Source organism: Copidosoma floridanum, unplaced genomic scaffold (assembly GCF_036245765.1).
Source record: "Copidosoma floridanum isolate Cflo_tuat_1 unplaced genomic scaffold, Cflo_Japanese_pri ptg000002l, whole genome shotgun sequence".
In the NCBI taxonomy this organism is placed as follows: domain Eukaryota; kingdom Metazoa; phylum Arthropoda; class Insecta; order Hymenoptera; family Encyrtidae; genus Copidosoma; species Copidosoma floridanum.
Genome location: NW_028321879.1, coordinates 1,161,736 through 1,172,450, shown reverse-complemented (window position 1 = coordinate 1,172,450; position 10,715 = coordinate 1,161,736). Strand labels below are relative to the sequence as shown.

The window sequence follows — 10,715 nt, the reverse complement described above, 5'->3', positions numbered from 1 at the left end:
AGCCCGTTCCTTCACATTGGGTGCTCAATCCTGGATTGTATTTACGTCATAATGCGGTGGTGAGACCTGGAAACTCTGCAAAAATACGCGTAGTCTTTAACGCATTACAGAAATCGCAAAATGGTCTATCACTAAATGATTTGCTTTTGTCGGGACCTAAGCTTCAAGCCGTTATCTTAATAGTTTTATCTCTTTAACGTCGATTTAGATTCTTATTCACTACTTATGTTATTAGGATGTTTTGCCAGATAAAGGTTCATCAGGATGATGCTGACTGGCAACGAATACTTTGGCAAGACAACACTAGCAAGCCAATTCAGGATTACAGATGCGTCACGGTGACGTACGGTACTTTATCTGCTCCCTTTCAGGCTCTTCGGGTTATGAAACAAATTGCAACTGACGGTTTACTCGACTATCCAGGAGGTGCTTCAATTTTTCGTCTTACACTTTACGTGGATGACCTCTTCGGCGGAGCGGACACTATCAAGGAAGCCGTACGACGCCGCAAGCAACTGATAAATCTCCTGGGATCAACTGGCATGGTCCTGGATAAGTGGGCAGCAAATTCCCTGGATCTACAAGCAGGTTTAAATTCTTCTTCTGCAACTGAAGTTGGATTAAATCAAAACGAGGTAAAATCCACCCTTGGTATTAAATGGCTTCTAAAGGACAATGCTTTTTCGTTCACAGCAACAGTTACTCAAGTGACTTGCGTTACCAAAAGGTCAATATTGTCTGAAGTTGCTCGATTATTTGATCCTCTAGGTTGGTTGGCACCCATGATTATCGTGGCCAAAGTAATCATGCAAGATGTTTGGCTGGACCACATCAACTGGGATACGCCTGTTCCTAATTAACTTTAATCCTACTGGTTTGAATTCGAAGCTGGAGTCGCAGAAGTATCGAAGATCCGGATTTCACGATGACTTAACACCTTAGAAAATGATGACTGGCAACTGCACGGATTTGCCGACGCTTCGCAGAGAGCGTATGCAGCTGCTCTATACGTTGTCATTCCAGGACGCCAACCCATGCTGCTCACGGCAAAAACAAAGGTTACTCCCACAAAAGTCCAATCATTGCCACGTTTCGAATTGGGTGGGGCCACATTACTAGCTCGGTTGACTTCACACATTTTAGATGCAAGTCAACAACCACCAGCATCAATTGACTGTTGGTCGGATTCACGAGTTGTGTTGGAATGGTTGAAAGAACACCCATCCAAGTGGCAAACATTCATTGCCAATCGTACTAGCGAGATAATTACAAGGTTACCAACAGCGACTTAGAGACACGTCAGATCTGCAGACAACGGTGCTAATTGCGCTTCAAGAGGTGTCTCAACGGCTGATCTTGCTGAGCACAAGCTTTGGTGGCATGGACCTGATTGGCTGTCCATGCCTGAATCTACTTGGCCAACCAACATGCCACTCAGTGCTCAGATAGTTAAGGATGCGCATGCCCTCACTGCCTTAGAAGAAAGCATTGACGAAGGCGTCCCTACAGGACCTGGATGCAACTGCTTATCAACGCTGCAAGTTTTCACGATTCAGTAAGATCCTGCGCATTTTAACTTACTGTAGCTCGTGGCGTCTGAAAGCCCTTAATAAAAGTCAGTCCCACAAAAAGCTGAGTTATCAAGACTGGACTCTAGCTCGAATTTTTCGCTACCACGCAGTTCAAAATTAACATTACAAGCAGGAGCTTAAGCAACTACTGGCCGGCAAGCAGCTCTCCAAGCGGAGCCCACTTGCTCGACTCAATCTTTTCATCTGTGCTCACGGATTGATTCAAATTGGAGGTTGGTTACAACATTCACCGATTTCTTACAACGAGATACACCCAATCGTGCTGCCCGGAGGATGTATCATTGTTAAGAGGCTCGTCGAGGAAGTGCATCACACCACATTGCACGGAGGGGTGCAATTGATGCTATCTCACATTTATAGATCTCTTTGGATCACACGCAGACACGCAGTAGCTACAGGAGTCCCTAGACGATGCATACAATGCACACGCTACAGTCAGCAAAGTCCAAAACAGCTAATGGGTTCTCTGCCAGTCATGCAAACTACTCCAACACGAGACTTTAACGTCACTCGACTGCACTACGCGGGCCCTTTTCCAGTGCTTTTTTCTCGAGGCAGAGGCGCTAAGTCAACTGACGGCTTTATAGTCATATTTATAGGTTTTTTCGCAAAAGCGATTTATATTGACGTAGCCTCTGATCTGTCAACGAGTTGTTTTATTGCAGCGTTCGATCGATTTCGTTTACGTCGAGGAGTTCGTCAAAAACTGCACTCTAATAACGCCACCACCTTTACAAGCGCTGCCAAGGAGCTGCAAGCGCTTTTCGCCAAAGCCTCGCTATTCATGGACAGTGTGACGCCGACTCTACACGGAAGATTGTTGTTACCAGAATAAGCTATACCAAAAGTGATGAGCCTAAAAAATAACGTACAGGTCTTGAGATTTCTGCAACCAGTCTCACATTTTGACATACTTATCTGGATCACCGAAAAACCTGTGACTAGTCGGTTTTATAACTATACTAGTACAAGTTTTTCAATAGCTTTGGTACAGGATTTTTCTGTACCATAAATAGTCTATTAAATTTGTATACTGCGAATGGCTTTCAACTGTACCGTCTACCGCGCATAGTACGTGCGCTTATAATATACAGTGAAGATATGTATATATATATATATATATATATATATATATATATATATGCATACTTGCATACATGTATGGGAATGTCATTGTTGTGTTGGCTCAATATGTAAATTGTTCTTTGCAAGTGAAAACCAATTATTATACGCAACAGGAAAGTGACTACAAGTGCCTACTGCACTTATCATTACATCTTGTTAGATTCGTATCAATGTATTGAACTTTACGTTATGTTGTGGTGGATATACTGAAATCCTAACCTCTTGAACTTCTACAGCTACGTATGTATATATATATATACATACTGACATTCTAAATGTTCCCACTGGCCGACTAACTTTCTGTACTGGTACAGGAAAAACCCGTACCACGTATTGGATTTTGACGTACTAAGTATAAGGTTTATCTATACTCACTAAGGTTCTTTAAAATATACTACCGTACCAAATATACCTGTACCAGTACACATTTTTCTTGTACAGAGTATCAAAAATACTTGTACTAACATATAGAACCTGTTTTTCTGGTAACAACAATCTTCCGTGTAGCAGCCCAAGGTACGGAGTGGTCATATATTTCACCACGGGCTCTACACTTCGGAGGGCTATGGGAAGCAGCGGTGCGCAGCTTTAAGCACCACTTCCGCCAAGTAGTTGGCGATCACACCCTCACGTTCAAAGAGCTGTCCACATTGGCTGCAAAGGTCGAGGCCTACCTCAACTCTCGGCCTCTGTGTCCGTTGAGCGTCAACCCCACTGACGCCGTGGCACTCAATCCTGCTCATTTTTTGATGGTAATTTTTCTGCTGGCCCATCCTGAGCCGTTTAGTGAGGAAAGTCAGCCCATCTCCTTGAATAACCACTGGAGACTGTTGACCAACCTGCGCAACTCCTTCTGGCGGCGATGGCATAAGGAGGTACTCCATCAACTGCAACGACGCAACAAATGGTTAAATGTTTACCCCAATTTGACAACAGGCGACGTTGTGCTCTTGACAGATGAGCTCACCCCACCTACCCAGTGGCGTCTTGGACTGATAGTCAAAACACATCCAGGCACAGAGGGGCTAGTGTGGACGGTCACTGTCAGAACTGTCCGTTTAACCTTCAAACAACCAGTGGTGAAACTAGTTAAGTTGCCAACGGAGCCAGAACTTTTAACGATTCACAATCAGATCATAACGCGCTCGCAAGGCAGAGTGAGCGATTAAATATTATTGAATTGTGTAAGGGCCAAGAAATTTGGTGGACTTCGCAATAGGCTAGATACTGCATTTTAATTACATATTTTTTTTACAATTTTAAATTTTAAGGTGGCTCCAGTGTCCTCAACGTTAAAATTATAAGTAACCCAACCTAGGTTAATAAAATTGAATTATATTCTTTAAATTCCCATCTTTCTATTCGTATAAAAAAAAATGAAGGTTGACGATGAAAGTTGTAAGAAATCATGCTTACAAAATCGTAGTTTTAAGACGGGTTGGATAGGAAATGCAAGCTTACGCGATATACAACCTACTGCTGCACTTATATAAATAACCCGTAAGGTGTAAAAAACATACTATCTTGTATATATTATTACGCAGTCTTCGATGACATGAGAAAACTGTCTTGTTATCGAACAAAATCTTTAAATAATCGGAGACTAAGTATACAGTTGCGAGTGCAAGTCAGCTCTCAGCTGTCTGCATTCTGCAGAGTACATATATATAGGTATAACTACTCTTGAACTTAGGAGCGTATCGTAACAGTTCATTAATTAGGGCACCATAAAACTTTTTTGTTTTTTTATATTGACTCACTAAAGTAATAGATAAAATATAGAATATGGCTAACAACAGTCTCTACGATAATTTTATACCAAATTTTGAAGAAAATAATGATTAATTTTAGTCTCCCCATTTTGATACGGCACTAGGCGCTGGAGCCACCTTCAACGCAGCTTGATCTGCTTAATTTTAACTTTTATTTTGCTATGATATGAATACATCAACTTTAGCTTAAGGAAAGAAATTTAGCATTGTATAAGTCTAGTTTAATATTGCTTATTTCATTTAAAAAAAAAAAGGTATTTTTTTTTTTTTCTTGTACTGCTACTTTTAGCATAAGAAGCCTAGAAAATATTTTCTATTCATCACTAGGCTTTCCTATCTTATTAGTTGATTAATTTTTTTTTTTTTGACGCTGAATTTGTCAAGGCGGGCGATATGTTCACTTAAGAGTAAATATTGTGAGAGAAGGCTGTCGGGATCAGTGTAGTTAACGCGTTTTGTAATGTCAGCGCGAGGAGATGGGAGCCTGGCATAGTGGGAGCACACACACTTGGTCGTTGACTCGGGTAATCAGTACAATACCAAGGTGTGGGTGCTTCCTCTCCCTCTCTGGCCTCGAGCGCCGAGTATCTTTGCTGGCGAGCTCGCGTGTTCGGCTGAGCTCCTTCTACTAGCACGCGGACCTTTTAAATAGCAAGTCACCCCCGCCTAGTCGAGCTTGATATTTAAAGTCTCTGCAGCATTTCTATGGCTGAACTTGCAATTATTGTGACAGGATCAGGGCAGCCTTTTCATCGTCGTTAAATTGTCGTCTAAGGTATAGCGCACATCTTCTTTGAGTAGAAGTGATTTGGTTTACAAATTAAAAGGTTAACCGGATCAGCCTGATTCTTGGAGGTCAGCTTGTTCGACTAGCTTCATTGTCATCTTGAGCTGAGCCTTTTTAAGGTCTTACTTGCTTACGATTTAGTCCAAAGCCATCACGAACGACTCACTACATCGTCGTCTTGAGCTTCGTCCTTTTACACCATGTACTTACTGAGATTCATGCTTCCTCGTAGCGAACTTTTGGTCAGATAACATTATGTACATAATTTTGTTAAATACAACTTACCATTACTTAATAGTTAAGTGTGGTTGTTAATCTCTTGTCAATTCTATGTAAAGTAAGAAAGAAGATTTCTTGGAACTGGAGCGTTATTATCCAGGGAGTAAAATTTAAATGTTTATTTAAATTTTCGAGCATTAAAAAACATTTCTGCTTATTTCGTGACCTTCGTATCTTCAGGTCACGAAAGCAAAAAAGGTTTGAAAACAATAATAAACAAAATATTTATATGCAATGTACGTTACTTTTTTAAGCATAAAATTATATGACCCACACTTTAAGACTTAAAATGGTATTTTGAGTTAGAGTAATAGGGGGTTGGTGCGTGAAGCACTCAGAGAGCGAAGCGTAACTAATATATATATATATATATGTAAGACTCTACTCCCTGTGTACATTGCGTGCTAATAGTCGTCTTTTTATAAAAATAAAAGTCTTTCAATTGTAAATTTATAATAGTATTTTATGCATGATTTGAATTTTTGCAAAGCTACATGCTCAATGAATCAGTATAAATGTTTTCTGATAATTAAAGTTCTTAACAGTGAACACAATGATTAAAATAAGTATAAGTAACATTTTAGTATCACATTAATAATATTTTGAAGTGTTTGTAGTCATACCTACATATTCCAAAGAAGCACTAAGAAATATACCATTGAGTCTACAAACTATGATAACTCATTTAAGTATGTGTGATTTAAAATATTGTTCAGTGCATATCCTAATTTATTATAAATGTTAAGTCCTAAGTCGTTTTTGATTTCTCTATAACCATTGCACTGCATTTAGTTACCATTAGTTTAAACTTAATTTGAAAAAATATTTTTTTTTTACTTAGAAAACAAACTTTTCATTTTCATAATAATTATGCTTTTTTAACTCATAATTAGTTATAATATTTTTGTATTTGACATAAGTTTTTTTTTTGTTTCAAAATTTAAGCTTGATTTTTAATTATTTGTTTTTTCGATGTTTATGTTTTTGTTTTAATGGCTGTAATAGCGTTATAAGTGTATAACTGACTTGTACTTCAAATTTCTAAAGTAAAAGGATCTCTTTGACAATCTTGACATTGATATTCAATTAATAAATTCTTTTTCTCTTCTTGCAAAACGTTTGCATTCAATGTTGACAAAATAAATATTTTATAATATAACTCTATATAATATCAGAATTTTTCATCGCTACATATTGGTAGCTCAATACGTTTTTTTATACGATCCTAATAATGGTAACAACATCTTACCTTTGAAACAACAATCACTTTCTATTTTTGTTTAATTAAAATTAGCTGCTGAACAATACCCTCCTGACAAATCTCATCGAAGATCTCATCTGATATCTCATGTGATTTCTCACCTGAGATCTCATGCCAAATTCTCATCTAAAATCTCAGGTGAGATTTTGGAAAGAAAAATAAATAAAAAAGTTTTGTGCAACAATTATAATTTATACATCAATAGAATAATTATTCAAAATATCAACAGTTATAGGAGAAAAAAAAAAATTGGGCTCAAATGGGACACGAACTCGAGCCCCCAGATTAACAGGCAAGCATCCTACCGCTTGGCCAGAAAGGATGAGATACTAGTATGACAATTTACGTCTATATAAAGTGTAAGTATCATGTGTTATTGCTTTTCTTTTTCACAACTGAATCATACAATTAATTATAGATATAATTTTTCCCAATCTTAATTCCGATACTTAACCAACTAGATAATATTCAGGAACATTATTTTCTTTACAAACAATATTATTCTCTCCTTAAGTTACTCTTGAGGGGGCTTTATATCCAAGTAAGGCATACGTTTTGAATAATTATTGTTAATGTTTATTTAAATGTAATCATAAAAAAGAACTACAATATAAAACGGGGGGATTTGATGTGTTGTGAATAAATTATTTAAAAAAAATCCAAATTACTTGCGTGTATATTATATTATTTTAAAAAAACACTTATTGAAGTTAGAAATCCCTAAAGCTATTTATGTAATTCCAACTTTTCAAACTTATCATACTCCTTAAAGAATTTCATATAGAGTAATTACTGTTAATTTTATGATACAATGCATGTGTAATGAGTTAGGTCCCGAGCAGAAATGAAATGAGGACATCCTTATTTCAAATCAGGGCCTGATCAGTCATCGTGATCAGGTCCTGGTCACGCTTGTAATGCTTATCTAATCAGGTACTGGTCAGCCAGCATTATTTCATTCTTAGAGCGTCTGGTATACATACATATATGTGTATGCATACTTACATATGTCCAGCAGAAAGCCAAGGTACTGCTCCAAAATAAGTCAAATTTTTATAAATATATGAGTAAAAGCAAACTAAGATAACTATAATATAAATAAAAAAAGGATTATTAAGTTGACTACAATTACTAAAAAATGGACAGCAAAAAAAGAAAGGCTTTGCTTACCAAATATAGAGTCCGTAAGTATAGGTTAACTCAAAAAGTTGGTTCTTGTAGTGATAGCAGCGACAGTGATAATTTTGAAAATAACATCAAAACAAACAAACCAGATAAAATTATGCTGACTGGTTGACTGGCCTACCTAAAACTTCAAAAACATTGCTGCAAACTGCTGGTGCTTCTCTTTATAATATTGAAAAATTTAATGAGGAAAATAAACGTGACAAATCTGAATTTGTATACTTCGGGATAGAAAACCAACTGAAAAAAATTATAAACGTAGACTTACATAAAGAGAAAGTTCTAATGCTGCAATTTAATGTCGATGGTCTTCCTTTGTACAAGTCTAGTTCAGTTGAGTTTTGGCCAATTTTATGCAGAGTTTAGTGTGAATCAAACATTTATAAACCTTTTAATATTGCAACTTATTGTGGGAAATGGAAACCATTTTCAGTAGAAAAGTATTTAGATCAGTTCATAACAAAAATTAATTTTTGCTAAAAACTTATACTTATAATTAAATTTTTTGCTACAAATACTTATATTTATAATTAAGATAAGAAAATAAAAATCATATATTCACATTAGATGGTTATAACTTAGATGACAAAGATTCATAGATCAAGCAATGCGCATGTGCGGTCAGAATAAGTAAGGATAAATTCATGCTGTCTGACCAGTACCTGGTCAGATAAGCGTTACAAGCGTGATCAGGACCTGATCACTAAAAAGGATAGCGTGATCAGGGACTGATCAGATCCCTAGTTCATTTCCTGCTCGGGATACCATTGTTTCTACCAAACTGTAGGTTTTCACTCCTTTTCTGCGTTTTCGGAATACAATTACATTTAACTCACTAAACATGAATTGTATCAACAAATTTCCAGTGATGACTTTATCTGTAATTATTTACGAAGTATAATAAGCTTTGTTGAAACAACGTAAATAGCTTTGAGAATTTCCAACTTTTATAAGAGTTTCTTCAAAATAAAATAATATTTACGCAAGTAATTTAGATTTTCTTAAAATAATTTATTCACAACACATCAAGTACCCCTCTTTTATATTGTGGTTCTTCTTTATAATTACATTTAAATGAACATTTACAATAATTAATAAGAACGTATGCCTTACTTGGATGTAAAACCCCCTTAAGAGTAACTTAAGGAGAGAACAATTTTGTTTGTAAAGAAAATAATGTTCCTGAATATTATCTAGTTGGTTAAGTATCGGAATTAAGATTGGGAAAAATTATATCTATTAATAATTGTATGATTCAGTTGTGAATAAGAAAAACAATAACACAAGGTACTCACACTTTATATAGACGTAAATTGTCGGACTGATATCTCATCCTCTCTGGCCAAGCGGTAAGATGCTTGCCTGTTAAACTGGGGGCTCGAGTTCGTGTCCCATATAAGCTGAATTTTTTTTTTTCTCCTATAACTGTTGACATTTTAGGTAATCATTCTGTTGATGTATAAATTATAATTGTTGCACAAAATTTTTTTATTTATTTTTCTTTCCAAAATCTCACCTGAGATCTCAGATGAGAATTTGGCATGAGATCTCAGGGGAGAAATCACATGAGATATCAGATAAGATCTTAGGTGAGATTTGTCAGGAGGGTAAAAACATTTACACATTCATAACATTTAAACTGAAAAGATTTGCTTTTCTACTACATATAAATTTTTAACTCTATCATCCCGATTTGAAGTGTTCTTACATTTGTTCAAATATTGTTTTATTTCGTTAAATGGTTAAAGTTGAGGTTGAAGCATCTACTTTACTTAACTGGTACAGGTTTTCTGTTATACAAACATACCAAAATAACTTTAAACAATAGTCTTAGAGGAAAACGTAAGTTGTCAGTAAAAGTCTTATTGATTGTTTACAAACATTATTTAGTTGACATTTCTAATGCTTTTTATAAGCTTTTTTTTTATTCCAAGTATCTTAAAAGTTTATTAGAATACATTCGTGTGCACCAATTGGTAAAAGAAAGGATAAGGCTATATAAAAAAGATGATAAGTATGTTGGATATCAAACGTATTAGAAAAACAATATTAAAAGCAGTGACAATCATCGTTATTATAATAACTAAACTAATAATAATCTCGCTTCACGGCACGTGTCACTTTGTCAAAGACCGTACTGCTTGCAGCCTAGATAGCATGACATAGTCTTAGACCAACGGCATACCATTCTCAGTCATGTGTAAGGGTAAGCAGTGGTTATGACATTGCTTTTAAACCATTTCCTTCAATCACATTACATTGACATAGGTTCACTCATGGGCTGTCCTTAGGGTTAGGCCACATGCATTATTCGTTTGTGGTGTGGGATTTTCGTGAACCAAACAAGCCAGATGATGAGGCAGACTTTGGGACTTCAGAAGAGTGGTGACTTCTGGCTGGCCCGAGCTAGAAGTGACCTCTTTAGGGAAGCTGTTGCTCTGACATACATCCTTTCCAGTTTTTAGCTCGCATAAAAAAGGCAGCTTTATCTCTCTTCAGGCAGTGCGACATAAAATGGGCGTCATCATCGCATAGAGATAGTGGTGGAACAGGCTACCTCATATACTATCCTAAAGGCTACAGAAGATAACCTTAGAAAACCCAAGTTATTTGTTTAAAACAATGTGGAAACATCAATGTCAAAATTCAAGAGGAGATTTTAGTGTTATAAAAAGAGAGGAAAAAAAGGCACTTGCTGCAATGTGAATTGCAAA

At 36.3% G+C, this 10,715-nt stretch overlaps 1 protein-coding gene across 1 annotated transcript; it reads left to right on the top strand.

Moving 5' to 3' along the window:
• The first annotated feature begins 236 nt into the window (after positions 1-236).
• Positions 237-3,886, top strand: LOC149375953 (uncharacterized). Its single transcript, XM_089595064.1, has 5 exons — positions 237-768; positions 943-1,273; positions 1,337-1,541; positions 1,702-2,383; positions 3,225-3,886. The coding sequence occupies exons 1-5, from the start codon at positions 237-239 to the stop codon at positions 3,884-3,886; spliced, it is 2,412 nt and encodes an 803-aa protein (XP_089451190.1).
• The last annotated feature ends 6,829 nt before the right edge of the window (positions 3,887-10,715 follow it).

Coding starts and splice junctions, on each gene's coding strand:
- LOC149375953 (XM_089595064.1), top strand. CDS start 237: ATGTTTTGCCAGATAAAGGTTCATCAGGATGATGCTGACTGGCAACGA. Junction 769..942: donor TCGATTATTTGATCCTCTAG/GTTGGTTGGCAC, acceptor TTAACACCTTAG/AAAATGATGACTGGCAACTG. Junction 1,274..1,336: donor ACTAGCGAGATAATTACAAG/GTTACCAACAGC, acceptor TTGCGCTTCAAG/AGGTGTCTCAACGGCTGATC.